The sequence below is a fragment of the Tachypleus tridentatus genome, chromosome 4 (assembly GCF_004210375.1).
Source record: "Tachypleus tridentatus isolate NWPU-2018 chromosome 4, ASM421037v1, whole genome shotgun sequence".
Taxonomy (NCBI): Eukaryota; Metazoa; Arthropoda; class Merostomata; order Xiphosura; family Limulidae; genus Tachypleus; species Tachypleus tridentatus.
This window is the reverse complement of record NC_134828.1, coordinates 36569906-36586192: the sequence shown is the minus strand read 5'-3', so window position 1 is coordinate 36586192 and position 16287 is coordinate 36569906. Positions and strand designations below refer to the sequence as shown.

Below are 16287 nucleotides of genomic sequence, written 5' to 3'. Positions count from 1 at the left end.
TGTGCCGACTAGCTTGTTTTTAACTTCTGTGGCATCTCTGCAAATAAAAATGTATGGTTAGTCATATCAGTCTTGAGTTTGTAGTTTCTGTGATAGTCAGTGACATTTTTATTTAATTGTGAATTGACAGTTCTAGTACAGTTACGAAGGGAGGCTGTAACAGACAAATAAAAGGTTATCACTTCTCCAGTGAAGGTAAATTATGAAGGTGCCAGATTCAAATTGTTATGTCATATATGAAAAAAAGCTGGAGGGGAGCCTTCAAGTTTATAGTGGTTTAATATCATTGATGTTCTTTCTTGTTTTATATGTACCAGGTATTGCAAAAGGTTAAGAAAAGTTCTTAACCTGAAGATGACCTAGGAAGGTCGAAACTTTGTTCTCATTAATAAAAGTGTTAATACCCATACCAACAATTTTGAGATACATACTCAACATATGTTTGTAATAGAATTAATTAATATAAGATTCTATTTATACTGTAAGTGTATAAACCTATCTGCAAGGTAGTCCTTTTGTAAAAGAAAACGTTAAACCAAAAACAGAAAGTTGACTCTTGATTTCTTTGGGAACTTCATAAACTTTGTCAGTTTATGTTCTTTGTCACTGGAATATTGTTTTAACTGTTTATTTCAGGCCTCTATGACCAAGTTTCTGACTGGAGAAAAGACAGTGTACCACATCAGTGGACAATGGAATCCTAATGACCCACCCTTTGAGGTTCTCAACACAGAAACACCCAGAAGTGAGACCTAAACTTTTGTACTATTATACGTGTTTTACTGCCCATTATTTCTCGTACATTTCTTATTCTACAAATATCCCTAATGTAAATATGTAAATTTAGATAATACAGTAATGGAGTAGATTTTTTATTTATTAATTATAAAAAGTGAATGATTTCTCTTGGATTTAATAATTTAACTTCAGAAGCTTTGTTGTAAATGTGAACATTTTTGTTATTGGACGAAACAGGTAGCACTTCATTACAAATAGGGTAGTACTAGTAGAAACATGCAGGTTTAAGAATAATTCTAATTAGAAAATAATTTTATTGAAATAATTATAAAAGGGTCTTTGTAATTTTTTTTTTTTCCTTTCAGTGGAAGGGGAGAATAATATCTTTTTATACATCCATAATAATAATATGAAACTCATGATGACGAGAAACCCACTTGAAGTAACAATGTATTTCAAGACGGCTGCTATGGGTATTAAAACTCTTATTAAAATAAGGTGTAGAACAATGTTTCGACCTTCTTAGGTCATCTTCATGTTAACAAAGAACCTCTATCTTATTTGAATAAAAGTTTTAATACCCATACCAGCTATCTTGAGGTAAACAATATAATAAAATCATATACCTTAGAAATTCCTTTTACATTAAAATATATACCATTATTAAGTAAGGTAATTGTCATCAGTATCATATCTTTAATTTTCTCTTTAAGCATAGGAATTTTAACAGTTAAGTTTTGAAAATGTATAACTAGACATTTTAAACCTTCACTGGTTTTTTATATTAACATTAACTCTGCTTTCAGTCGGCAACTGGTCAGAATTTCTTACTTTTCACTTTCGTCACAATAAAGCTGCATTTTTTTATTACAGAGATATTTTTTTCGACTTGGTATGAAATAGTTTTAAATTTTAAAATTAAACCTTCTAAGGCAGTTTCACAGTCAACCATGAGATTAATTTTAAATAGTTGCAGTAGTTTGTTTTTTTTTGCAGCTGTATCAAAATAGCTCTTGAAGTTTGTCAACAATAAAAGTTCATTCAGAATTTATTACATTATTATTAAAACCCTTGATTACAGCAAGTTTTTGTACTTTTGGCAAAGTGCAACTCGATAGTTAATAATATACTGAGCTTATACATCAAATATATTATGGTTCATGCCCCATTACCCTCGAAACAGAAATTGTCCTCAGCACTTTGGGTTATAAGAGTGAGGGTTAAAATTTGTTATTTGGTGTGACTAGTTTAGCTCGAGAGTTGATATTGGGTTGTGTCAACTAACCCTACTTTTTCTTTGATCTTCAACCCCAAAATTAGGGATGGCTAGCACAAAATAGGCCTTGAGTACCTTTATGCATAATTCAACACACAATCATGTGACCATTTATTTTTGCTTCCATTACATTCCTCTGATTCACTTGTTTCAGTGAATTTTTACATAAATATTGGGGATAAGTGTAGTTACTGTGAGACAAAGATTTTTTTTGTCTAGTTAAAGACGTATTATAACAAATGCAAACATCAAAAAAATTTCAGCAACATCTTTTCAGTGGTACGAATAAAATTATACTAATCACAAGTGTGTTAAAAACCAACAGAACCTATTTTTCATACCAAAATTGCAGTTCTTGTAAACATTTTTTCCCACATCTTTATTGTTATTTCTCTCTAATTACGTGTTTATATAGATTAGCTTTTAAATTACTTTTTAGGAACTTTAATACTTTATCTTTTTTTTTAATTGAATGGTTCAGGTTCCAGTGGTCAAATCTTAAACAGTTTAACTTAGTTTACATGTGACATATTCTATATTGTCTGGTAGAGAGATACTTGCTGCATTAAGAAGGAAATTAGTAAACCTTATTTCTGTCAGAATTAGTTTTGTCTTGGTAATTTACTCTTCTTGTTATGAGAAGTATACACATCTTGACTTTCTTCTGTATAATTAGGTCAAAAGTTGGATTTTGTCAGTGTTTTTAGATCTGCTTTTGTTTTATAAACATCAAAATTATAATTTGAACATGTGCTATAAATAACTGCTATATCTAAAATGGTATGGCACATCAATATGTTTGATAATAAATTCAATTTAACTATCTCAAAAAAACTTGTAAAACTATACCTTACTTTTGTATGGTGGAATTTATCATGCGTTCTACAATGTACCTTTGCAACAATTTTCTTTGGAAGGTGAAACATGAAAAATTGTAATTAAGATGCAAACTTTAAACTCACTTTTGGTCTCCAGTGTTGAGCTGTTATGTGGATGGACCCAATGATTCATTTAATTTTGTTGCTTTTGAAATAATTAATACTAATTTGCCACAGAAGGCATGTTTGTAGAGCAGTCTAACTTACTGAAATATGATTATCAACAGAAAACTGAAACCAGTATGTAATACAAGATCAAAAGTAGAAGTTTAACAGTAATTATTCACACTGGAACATTTTGTTTTTTAAATATAGTATGTTGAGTAATTACTTCACGTATTTACTTCTTGTTTTTTTTTTACTTTTCAGATATGAGGGTGTATTTGACCATAGCAGTGGACCTTGTAGTTACAGGAATACAAGAGCCTGTGAGGTTTGTTATGGAGACCAAGGCTAAAATATTCCCCCAGAATGAACGTTTCTGGTATTTTTCTAAGAAACCACTTTATGAACAATTCTATTTGAGACTCATTGAGGTGAGTTGGCATTACAAGTTAGTATAATATAGATTAACAGGGAGTGCTGGAACAATTTTTAATAATATAAGTGTTATATTTAAATTGTGAGAATAGTAGTGAGCATGCTGCGCTGCATATCGAAAGGTCCAAGGCTCGCATTGTAATGCCATTGGTCACCCATTAAGTATTAATTTCTGTGTGTCTCTAAAGAGTCATAGTTAATTCTGTTGTTTGGTTCAGAGACCTTGAACTCAATTGGAAAGTGTGCCATATCATATTTATTTTTATTACGTAAACATTTATCATGAAAATGAAGTAAAAATGCTTGAGTTAATATCAGTATACCAGTGATTTCTTCACTTTTCATTGAAAATATGTAATAAATATATTCAGAGCAAGCATACCAGACTTGCTTTCCCTTTCAGCTGTGGGGGCATTATAATGTGATGGTCAATCCTACTATTCATTGGTAAAAACCATAGCCTAAGAGTTGGTGGTGGGTGGTGATGACTAGCTGCATTCTCTGTTGTCTTACACTGCTAAATTAGGGATGGGTAGTGCAGATAGCCCTTGTGTAGCTTTGTGCAAAATTCAAAACAAACCAAACTAAACCAAGCAATACATAATTTTTAATAGCTTTTGGTCTTATTTGGTTACACTACCAGATCAGTCTTGCCATACCTACTTGTCACATCTTTGCTTTCAAAAACACCTAGTAATTTTCTTTGAAGCTCAATGCTTTATTATTTATAAACAATAGAAAGTCAAAGTTTTCGTCCATCAAATAGCGTATAATATTATTATTTTTCTTCAAAGAGAATTGTCAATTTAGCTTTCAGTTCAAGCTTGATTCTCATGGGAAACACATTGGCAAGTTTAGATGAAATTTTGATGGCTCCTCTTACATAGTTAGAAAGCTAGAAAAGTTGTGATAGTTATGGGACACTGCTTTTTGGATGTTATTTATGTGTGTGTGTGTTCTTTGGTGTATTATTTAATTAAATAAAAAATTCTGTAGTGTAGTATTACCATTGATATAACAAGTAGATTTAAATGTCGTTGACAGTTTACAAAAAAATAAACAAAACGAACCAGGTAGTTATTTTTTATTTTATTTATTTATTTTTGAAAAGGTAAATGAAATGTAAAAACAAGAAACATTTTATGTTAGTTAAGGTTATGTGAGGTGAAATAATTAATGATAATATAATAAATATTATTCACGAGAAGCTCATTTGTAATTTAATTTGATCCCATAAAGTAAGTTGTACATTCACCAAGTGATTTATAACTTATAATACTATGATTAGTAGTTAGACAGGGTTCAAAAGCAATAAAATTTATGTATAAATGGATGTGTACTGTTATAAGTTTAAAGATATTTAGAATAAACAAATGTAATTTCATATTACAATTAGAAGTAATTCCAGGATGAAAAAAGCAGTAATTTAGATTTATTTTGATTTGGGAGGGTGATATAAAGTCAGCCAAATTGACCAACTTTGTATAAAACTAGGGTAGAGAAACTAAGAGAGAAAAATATAGTTTTACTGAAAAAAATGTTTGAAATATATTTAGTAAGTTTTGGAGATTATGCAAATAAAACTTAAGAAACTATAATGAATAAAAAATTGTTATGAATTCAGCAGGTTTAACTGATGTTGTAGTTAGGAGTTAACTCTCTCAATACAGGCTCAATCAATCTGACTAACTATGTGACCTGTTTGTACTTATTGAAAGATTTTATAGATTTAATACTTCCAACTCTCAGTAGAGTGTACATGTTTCACAAAATTTGATTGTCTTTCTTGTTAATATTGCAAGTCTTTCACGTAAAAAAAAGTTTAGTGAAATTTTTAACTAAAAGATTTGTTCATGAATATAGTGAATATTTATTTTGAATTGATTATGTGCACAGTAATTCTCCCATTAAAAATACTTTTCCTCATCTCAAAATCTCAAATTTCCTTTGTGTAATCCCTAAAACCCACTACATACATTTCAAATGTTGTCTTGTAAGTAAAGATTTATGTTTTATCTGTTATTTTTCCTACCCCATTTCAAAACAAGATTGGTCAATTTAATTGACCTTGTAACCACCAAAAAATCTAAACTAATTACCCTTTTCTGCTTCTAAAATGACTTCAAATTATAACATGAAACTACATTTGTTTCTTGTAAGTAGCTTTAAGCTCATAACAGTATACATCTATTTACAATTAAATTTTGTTTTATTGCCATTTTAATTACCCTTTGAACTGTGTTTAACTATTATCCTTGCCTGTGCTTGATAAAACATTTTTATTACATTATTATTATTTAGTTTACTTGATCTAATTTTACCTATCCTAAAAATACTTCTATTTTTACATTTTAGTTTCTTTTATAATAATAAATAAAGAATAAACATAAAAAATAAGAAATAAAGTACAAAGATGGAATTATGATGCCAACCAATGTCCTTATTCTCACATTTACATCACCACATCTGTCTGCCACCATCAAGGCATGTTATCTTAATTGCAGAGTACAGCCATACATTCCAAACCCTCTCCATTGTTTCCAGTGTCAGAGGTTTGGTCACTCAAAGACATCATGTCGTGGTTCCTTGACATGTGCTCGTTGCAGTGGCAAGGACCAGGATGCCTACAAGTGTGAAACAGACCATCATTGCATCAATTGCAATGACTCTCACCTGTCCTACTGTCGTTCTTGCCCTAAATGGTTGGAAGAAAAAGAGGTGCAGAATTTGAAAACAGTTCATAACATAGGTTATCCTGAGGCTCAGAAATTGCTGTCCATCACTTCATCTAGAACATATGCTGCTGCACTTTATTCCAGAACTACAGTGGGAGTGCAGACAGATCTCTCTGTGCCTCCAAAATAATCATTCTCAAAACAAATGAAAAGTCTTTTGACCTCCATGGTTAAAAAAAGCTGATAAATCAACTTCAACACCCATCTCTGTCCCTTACATACATTCCAACAAACTCCAAATTCACATCCTTTGGTTCTGGGTACAGCCATTTCCTCAGATACATCTACTTCTTCCACCCCAGGATGCAAAACAATCATTTGTTCATGTCCTCAGTCACTGGAATCCCCTTTCAACAACAAAGACCTGCCCAATCGACCCAGGGCAGGATCCATGGAGGTCGATAGACCTCCCTCGAATAAGGACAGTAGGAAAAAAGATGTGGTCGTACCCAGAAGGGTTCTTCACCCAATTCGCCTATACATAAATAAAAATGGCCATCCTGATACAATGGAACTTTTGAGGTTTACATTCTAATCTGGATGACATCAAAACACTGATTGCTTCCTACCATCCTGTATGTCTTTCCTTACAGGAAACATTTCTGAAACCTGCCAATACAGTCATCTTTCAGCAGTTTTCTTTGTACAGAAATGACAGGCTGTATGATGGATGAGTGCATGGAGGGGTGGCACTGTTGGTTGATCAGCATGTGTCCACCCTGTCTGCCACTCAACACACCCTTGGAGGCCATAACCATCTGTGTTTCCTTGGGCCATACCATCACTGTTTGTTCTCTTTACTTGTTGCCTGGAGAGAAATATGATCAGTTAGACCTTGGTGCTCTCATTGAACAGTTGCCATCTCCCTTTTTCATCCTGGGGGACTTTAATGGACATCATCCCCTCTGGGGAAGTGCTGATATTGATAGAAGGGATCACTCTGTAGAGTATATGCTCTCTGATCACAACCTTTCTCTTTTCAATACTGGTTCTTCTAATTATTTTCATGTACCTAGTCAGTCCTTTACTGCTGTTGATTTCTCAATTTTCTCCTCTTCATTATTCTCCCATTTTTCATGGAGGGTTGACAATAATTCACGAGGCAGTGATAATATTTTTATAATTTTAAAAGAGACTGGCCGTGATTGATGCCACCCAACCTGCCTGCTCCAGTGGAAGCTGGATCAGGCAAACTGCTCTCGCAGAACTTGTTCCTGCCATTGTTTGTAAGCCACCAATAGAAGACTGTGTGACAGCAGTAACTGACTGTATTATACAAGCAGCTGCTCAATGTATTTCTAAAACCTCGACACATTTTCCATTATACCCTTGTCCATGGTGGAATCCTGCTTGCCACATGGCACGGAAGGCTGAAATATGGGCCTGGAATACTTTCTGTAGATATCCCACATTCTTGAACCGTATTGCTTTCCAGCGGGTCCTTACACACGCTCGGTGGGCAAGACGTCAAAAACCAGAAGGAATCTTGGAGTAAGTTCACAACCAGCATATCTTCTACCACCAGTACCAAAGTCATATGGGACAAGATTCGAAAGGTCAGTGGGCAATATAATTCTGCCCTTCTCTTGATTTTGCTCTCTGATGGTCAGGAAGTAACTGATATCCAGAGCATTGCCGATACTCCAGGTGAAAGCTTTTGCCAGGTATCTAGCACTTCTGTTTCTTCTTCCACCTTCTTGGCCATCAAGACTCGGGCAGAGCAGTCACCTCTTTCCTTTTGAACTGATTGTCTCAATGACTATAATCGTCCCTTTACACTGGTGGAACTCAAACTGGCCCTTCATTGGTCTGGCAGTACATCGGTTGGACCTGATGATGTACACTATGACATGCTGTGCCATCTATCTCCTGCTTCTCTTGCTATTCTTCTGATTGTTTTTAACTGGATCTGACAGGAGAATGTTTTTTCTGATGCCTGGCATCAGACTATTGTTTTACCTTTCACTAAACCTTTGAAGGATCCCAAGATTCCTTCAAACTACCATCCAGTTGCTTTGATGAGCTGTCTCTGTAAGACCTTAGAGAGAAGGGTTAATGCTCATCTTGTTTGGTTCCTCCAATCAAACAACCTCCTCTCACCCACCCAGTCTGGGTTCTAACAACAGCACTCCACCATGACCACTTGATTGGACTTGAAACGTCAATCAGAGAAATCTTTCTTAAACAACATCTTGTATCAATATTCTTTGACATTGAGAAGGCTTATGATACAATAGGGAGGTATGGCATTTTCAGAGACCTCCATATATATGGGTTATGTGGCCATTTGCCCATTTTTATGAAAAAAAATTTTAAAGGACAGGAGATTCAAAGTTCGAGTGAGTTTGACACTTTCTCGTTCTTTTCTACAGGGACTTAGAGTCCCTCAGGGCTGTGTTCTGAGTGTCACACTTTTCAGTATAAAAATTAATGCCATCACTGAACAACTCACTCTCAGTGTTTAAATGGGCTCATTGTCAATGACTTTCACATCTCATGTCAGTCATTGAACTTGAAGCATATTGAGCAGCAACTATCATTTACTGATGTGGACCACAGCAAACGGCTTTAACTCCTCTCTCTCTAAAACCATTTGCATACTCTTTTGCCATTGAACTCTGTATTGTGCTGCCTGTGGTCCCTGAGACAGTTCTTGGGGCTTATCTTTGACTGTAAGCTGACCTTAATACAACACATCAAGCAGCTACGGGTCAAATGTACAAGAGCAATGAGCATTCTCCATGTCCCTCTTCCACCACTTGGGGGGTAGATCGATGTTCTGTGCTAAAGATATATCATGCTCTTATTCGATCAAAACTCAACTATGGATCACTGGTCTATGGCTCTGCCAGACCATTGGCCTTAAAGAAGCTGGACCCTATTCATCATCAAGGACTTTGGCATTAATCTTTTTAATGTCATTTAAGTTTTTTAATTTATACATTGCACCTTTTTTAATGTGGCTCCATTTTAAAAATCACAGTTCACCTAGTTCGATTTGAAATTGGAAACTGGATGTAACATTAAATAACTTGAAACCAGGACTGGAAAGGCCAACTTCAGGTGACTAACACTGCTGTTTGAACTATCCGTCTGAACTACCCGTTAGTCATCCTGGCGAGTTATTATTATACTTTTGCTAAATGTCTTTTAAAACTTTTTCATTCACTTTCCTTTTTGAAAATGGCCATAACATCAAATAACTCGGAACCAGGACTGGAAAGGTCAGCTTCAGGTGACTGATGGTGGTTTTTGTACTTACTTGTTAGTTTTCCTGGCGAGTTGAGATAATTACAGTTATGCTACAGAAAGTTCTTTACAACTTAAATTACTGTAGTTTTATGCTATTTATTTATTTTTTAACTTTGTTTTGTTTAACCTAAATTTCCTTTTATGAATATACTTTTACCTTTTTACCGAACGTTTGGTGCGGATAACCTAGCTGCTTTGTGCCATAAAACACTAACTCAACAAACCAACCAGTTCTACCTGTTATAGGTAATATATAATTAAATGTAAGAGATAACTATTAAATAACCCTTAAAGAGAGGATGTGACCGGTAGGTGTGGCATTAAGGGTCTGATTTTCTATCGAATATCTGTGTTACCGAACAGAATTGAAGATTTTAAAAGTTATGGTTTATTTGAACAATGAGAATTCTTTAATGAGTAATTTATGTTTAATATTTCAAGGAGTGGTGGATAAATATCAAAGAAAAGATGCCTAGAGAAATTACATCTCTAGTGTCACAATCGGGGGAAGTTTCAGGAAATTTTTATAATGCCCTGTGGAATTAGGAGATTAAAATGTATATACTATTAAATTATGGATTTTTATTTAAATTTTTATGCTATACTAATTGGTATTACATAAACAGTAAGTAGTTTAATGAAAATTCTAATCTAATGATATAACTGTCTGTTGTACATAGTAAAGGATACCTGATTTGAAAGGGTTAAAGGAGTTCTCATTATTATTATTATTAACTTTATTTTAGTGCAAACTGGAGTTTATTATGAGGAATTTTATAAATGTAAATACAATCACTATCTTTGTCTCCAGAATGTGACTTTTGTAGCTCAATATTTCACTGTTAAAGCTTTGTCACGAGCTATCAATATCCTAAAATATTTTATTAGTGGATGACAGAGTTTTGAACTAGATTTAACTGGATTAGAGAACTTGTTATATAACTTGTTAAAGTTATATTCCAGAGATGTAGGATATGATTTTATTTGTGTTTATTGAAGAATCATCATTATTATTAATTTTTACTTAACTACAAAATTTAAGATAACGTTGGAACCAGCAAAAATCATTCCTGTGACATGTGAAGCATTTGTGGTGGTGCTGTAGATACATGTATTGTGGTGGTTCTAAAAGATATAAAAGAAAAATTATTTCTTACGATTTTAATCTGTATTCCACTGTCATTAACAATGTTGGAAATAAAAAAAAAATCTATATTGCATAATTAGAGGTGATACAACTTGAACATTTCAGTATCATTATACATTATAAGGAAAGAATAGATGTTATCATGGTTTTTATTCAGTAATAAAACAAAGCTGCTAAAATCACTAGCAAACTGAATAAATATTTTGATAGTGTCATGCATATTTGAATAATATGTAACTATAATAATAATTCAGAAATTTGTCACATCACTTATGACATTAGATTTGCCTTTCTGTGGTTCAGAAATGACTTTAGATTTAGTTTAACTGTGCAGAGAAGATATTCCATTTGATCTTCACCCTTAGTGGTAAAATAGTTAGCTTCTTCAATCAGTGCAGTTTATCTTTGTGTGCAGTCATTTAGAACTTTCAACCTGGCAGCTGCCTTCTTCATTTCTTTGTATTCCAAACTCCCTTTTACATCTCACAGATATTTCTTGAGGAATGCCTTTACTTTGCTTTTCCTTTTTAAATTTAAGATGTTGAATATATTAAAAGTCCTCTTTGATACATAGGGCTACAAAGGATACTACAACGGTAAAGTTCTTCCTCTCTAGTTGATGGTTTTCTTTCTCTTGAATATTGACATTTTTACCATTTCAGGTTTATTAGCTATCTGAACTCTGTGGTCAAACTGACCAAGTTTCCTGATAAATACCATAAGTGCTGCTTAGAGCCTGCCAGTGCACCATTGGCAACTGAACCAACTGGATGTGCAGATAACTTTAACATCATGCTGAGATCATTGAAGGTGCAACCATGTGTATAGGGCCTTCATTCTAGAGCATAGATCATATATACAAAAAAGTATGCGCGTATCAAACCATTGGTATCTCAGTCATTCAGTTTCAACTGTTCCCAAAAGAGAAATATTTTTATAGTGTACATGGCTTTAGCCATATACTGTTCATGATGATATGCCCTGGAAGCTCTGAATGTCATTGGAGAGAAAACCTAGCCCACTAAAACATGAGTGAATGCTTTAGGAGTTCTTTATAATTATCTCTGGTATGTGATTTCATTTGTAGCATTTTATTCAAGTAAAGTATTGTGCTGTTTAAGAAAAGGTGAATATCTTGGAATCTCTTAAACAGACCAATTTGTGGTCCACTAGTGGACCCAGTAGTTCTGGAAAATACTGTACATAATAATAATATAATATGCAACATTGTCAATGTTTTCCAAGCAATAAATAAAGGGTAATTAAGAAAATTAACTGAAGAAGTAAACTTGTGGCAAACGTCTTCAAATATTGCTGATCTTAAATATTGATATTTTTAGTTCAAAATTCAGTCTAAGATCTGTCTCCATAGAAGGAATGAAAGTGTATCAGAAGCTTTCATTTATACCTTTTTCATATTTTTGTACTATATACATGGACCACCCTAATGTGTGTATGTGTTTATAATTGTATTTTTATGAACTTGCTTAAAACTTCCATCTTTATACTTCAACAATATTATCAAACAACAACTAAAAAAGATTGACCTTACCTCCCATGGACAGACATGACTTACTGCTTGACTAGCTGGGCTGCAGATCAATGGGTCCAAGGTTCATGCTGCAGTACCCCTGAACTCCTCCCACACACAGACACTCTTGTAGGTGTGGTGAAAGAGATAGTCAACCCAGTTACAGTAAAATCTGTCTAAGGCAGAAATCTATAGAAGCCAGAAGTATCAAAATTTTGCAGCATTATTGTAAGATTTCTCTTATAAAAGGCCCTCTATATGGCAGAGACTTTATAATGTGGATGGAAAAGTATCTTTCACCTACCTCATCTATCAACAAACAAGTAGGATTTAAAACCTGAGTAAGGCAGAAAAAATGTTTTTGATTAAACATTAATGTCTATTGAATTAATAATTTGTTTAAATATTAATAAATTCTTAAACATTCTGTAACAGTAAGTATTGGTTAAATGTATTCTGTTCTCTTTTCTGCCATCATTATTTTTGCAGTTAAATTAAACAAAAGAATGAAACAAAAAAATAGGAATATTCTATTTTTCCTAGATGATGTAACTTATCACCCAAAAGTTCAACTTTCAAATGTTCCTTTAGTTTTTCTACCTTTATGTACAACATCAGTTCTACAGCCACTAGATAATAGAATTATACAGTGTATAAAATTTAAATACAGAAAATTGATGCTTCAGCATATTATTGCAAGCATGGATGACTATAAGAGAGCATCTGAAAAGACCATGAAAACTGATGTGTTAGATGCAATTACATTTTTAAGTCATACAATCAAATGTGCAAAATATGAATGCATAATAAAGTGTTTTCAAAAATGTGGATTTATACTTGAAAATGGCAGAGATTGTGGAGAAGTTGTTTGTTCTGACAATTCTGGTGAAATCTAAACTGATTGAGAAGGTTGATGCAGATGATTCTGTGAATGTGGAAAGTTTTGTGAATGTTGACAAGAATGTGTTAACAGAAACTGATGAAATTGATTTAAAATCTATAATAGAATCACAAGATGGTAACAGTGTGAGAGATTCAGAAGATGAACAAAATGGAATAGATAGTGAGGAAATAGAAATTCCTACTTCATCACAAGTGTTAAGTTATATTAACACTTTCAAATTGTATGCACAGATAAAGGGGAAAATAAACTTCATGAAATGACTGTAGAATTGGTATTCTGTTTTAACTGCATGAGAAAACCCATTAAAAATATAAAACAGTTGAAATTGGACACTTTCATCAAATAAATTTAAGATTTTGTGTACTTGTGTATATTTTGAATGTCTATTTTTGTTCTTGTTCTAATAAATATAGCATAAACAGTGCAATAACTTTATTCACAAAAGTCTTACTTCCCTTGAGTCAAACAATTATAATGTTCTACTTGAAAATTATATATAATTAAGGAAATGCACATTCACTGTCTGAGCTGGAAATTTTACTTGGTCCCGTGCAGTTCTGCCTTAGACAGGTTTTACTGTATTTGGTTTTAATGGCAGTGGGTGCTGTTGGATCTTTTCTGTAATTCAATTTAGGTACTTTTATAGCTGATCTCTGAGGGCATCTGATTTAATTGATTCCTGTCACACAAAATATCAACAGTCAATCATCAGAAGCTGAATAAAGTCATGTAATGATGATAGTTTGTCACATTAAATAACTGGATTTTTATTCCACACACATTTGAAAAAAGTTGGTAGTTGTTTGAAGCCAAATTATACATTTATTTTTATAAAATTCTAACTTAATAAATAATTTTTAACTCAAAATATACTTTATTAAAAATGTAATGACATTTATTGAACTTTCTGTGTGTATTATATCATTATTTGCCTCTATCTTTGAGTGAACATTGTCATTATAAAAATGCTGATTTTTTTTATTTATACGTGTATTTTTTGGTCAAGAGGTATTTATCCAGTATATGAGAACTAATTTTAGTGAAACTGAGCAAAATATCAATAAATATGAAATATATGTTTACATTTATTTTAAGGCTTTGCTTTTGTGAAATATAAGAAACTAAAGATATATATTCTGTATAATTTATTTGATGTAATAGTTTTTTTTTGTAGTGGGTATCTAATATTATATTGGTAGGTATATGCATAATCAATAAAAAATTGTTTCATGTTGCTGTTGAACCCTGTTGCTAAATGTTAAAACAACTAAGGCGCGTGTATAATGAAGTTGAATAAGTTGATGTTGTAATGAATCAGTTAAGCTGTGTAGTTCTTTTAATTTGAATAAATTCCTCACTAATGAAACAAAGATACTTACATTGGTAGAGAATGTGTTTAATTTAACAAACAGTCTCTTGTACTATAATGGCAGAAATGGTAGAGCATATTATGAGAACCATACTTGGCATTCAATCATTTTCTGAAAAACTATAAAATTTTATGAGGAATTCAGAGATGTATGCCAATATGTATAAGCAGCATCCCAAAAATTATAATTTGTTGTTGCCTAGTAGAGTTGGGTGATTTTTGTACCTAAGTCAGACAATGATCATGGTATTATTTTAGTATATTAGCTATGAAATACTTTCTATTACCAAACATTTTGTGAAGCTCGTGAGGAACTACTGAGACAATAAGCCATAAACTCTTGAATGTTTGTTTTTATTGAGAGATAAACAAGTTTGAATTTTATTAAAACTAACCTATAGTTCTAAAGTAACAAAATTTCTGAGATGTTACAAATATTTTGGATATGGTCATGATGGAGTATATGTTACTATAAAAGTTAGTTACAAGAGACATTGCAGAAGGTTTGATAGAAAAGATGTTGTTAAGCATCCAAAGAGAACTACATCTGTGTACAGGAGTGGTAAACTTACAGACACATCTGACAACTTGTCCTTGCATTGAGAAGAAAGCAGAGATGATTCAGCAGGTTGCTGACCTTAATGATGAGAAGGAGAGAAGAATTTTAGGATACTTAAAGGAATGGAGAATACAAAGCCTTTTTATGAGTGAATTAAAAGAATATTACAAGTATAAGATGAGAGAAAAGTACTAAAATAATGGTGAAATGGCATGACCATAGCATTTGGATGGTCATGATAGGTTAAAAATATCTTAATGATTACTTAGATGAAAGAATAAAGCATATAAAAATGATCCTTAGGTCTTGCCCTCCATAGCCATATACCTCCTCTTACCTTCTGGATCTGATGGGATGCTCCATCAGCTACTACAGTTCTCATATATTCTGTCATTGAGTGAGAGATTGCTTGTTAATGTAAAAATATTTCATTGAAATTTGTATGATTTTAGTACTGGTAGTATCTTGTAGGAAGGGCTTAGAAACACCCCACTATACATAGTGTTTTCTAAATTATGTACTTTTTTAACAACAGGTGGAATCTGAGAACATTAAGGATCGTATTTTTGATGTTGTCAGTCTGGAAAGTTCCACTCAACTTCATAGAAAACGTATGGTTTTATCTCTGAACCTGTCACAAGGAAGACGACCTGTTGATTTATCACCTTCTACACCAGGAGATGCTGAAAGCAATTCTGGTACAAATTACAAAATAGATATTTGGAAATTTTCAAAGAATGTACTTTCTGTTTGGTCTCTATCCTCCTTGTATATGCACAATTTGTTCTGTGCTGATTATACACAGAAAAATTGATAATGAATGGAATTATTTTTTATTTAATTTTCAGTTCTTAAACTAATCAATCTTAAAAATGTTTTTATTTTAGTACAAAGTGGGTAAGTTATGAGATTGACATTATAATAATTTTACTTTATTATAGCATTTTAAACAGAAAAAAAGGTGACATTGATATTGAAACAGTCGGGTTATTTAGAATTATTGTTGTCATACTAAATTTAATAAATGTACCATGTGAATAATAGTTTTTGTCCTGATTATTCTGGAAGTTTATCTTAAACACAGTGAAAAACTGAAAAGACCTTTATAAATAATTGTTTCTTACATTACAGAGTTTTTTAGAAATATACTTCACCATCTCTGTCAATAACTGCATTAAACTTATAATACTTATCCTTATTCATTTTCAGATGCGTGTCCAAAGATAAGTCATTTGCAAGTAGCTTTTTTATTTAAGATATTTATCATAGGTTGCTACTTGATTTTCATCTATGCAGTTAATAGAGATTAATGCTGAAAACTGTTTATAAATAAAGTTAACTTAGAGTAGACTTTATGA

At 32.5% G+C, this 16287-nt stretch overlaps 1 protein-coding gene across 7 annotated transcripts in view; it reads left to right on the top strand.

Moving 5' to 3' along the window:
- The window catches only part of GAPcenA (GTPase activating protein and centrosome-associated), a 101334-nt gene that overhangs the window by 49760 nt on the left and 35287 nt on the right, over positions 1-16287 (top strand). For all 7 annotated transcript variants that reach the window (XM_076497681.1, XM_076497676.1, XM_076497680.1 and 4 more), the window contains 3 exons: positions 637-745; positions 3262-3428; positions 15465-15627. In XM_076497681.1, coding sequence (XP_076353796.1) covers positions 637-745; positions 3262-3428; positions 15465-15627 — 439 coding nt within the window. The remainder of the gene's footprint in view (positions 1-636; positions 746-3261; positions 3429-15464; positions 15628-16287) is intronic.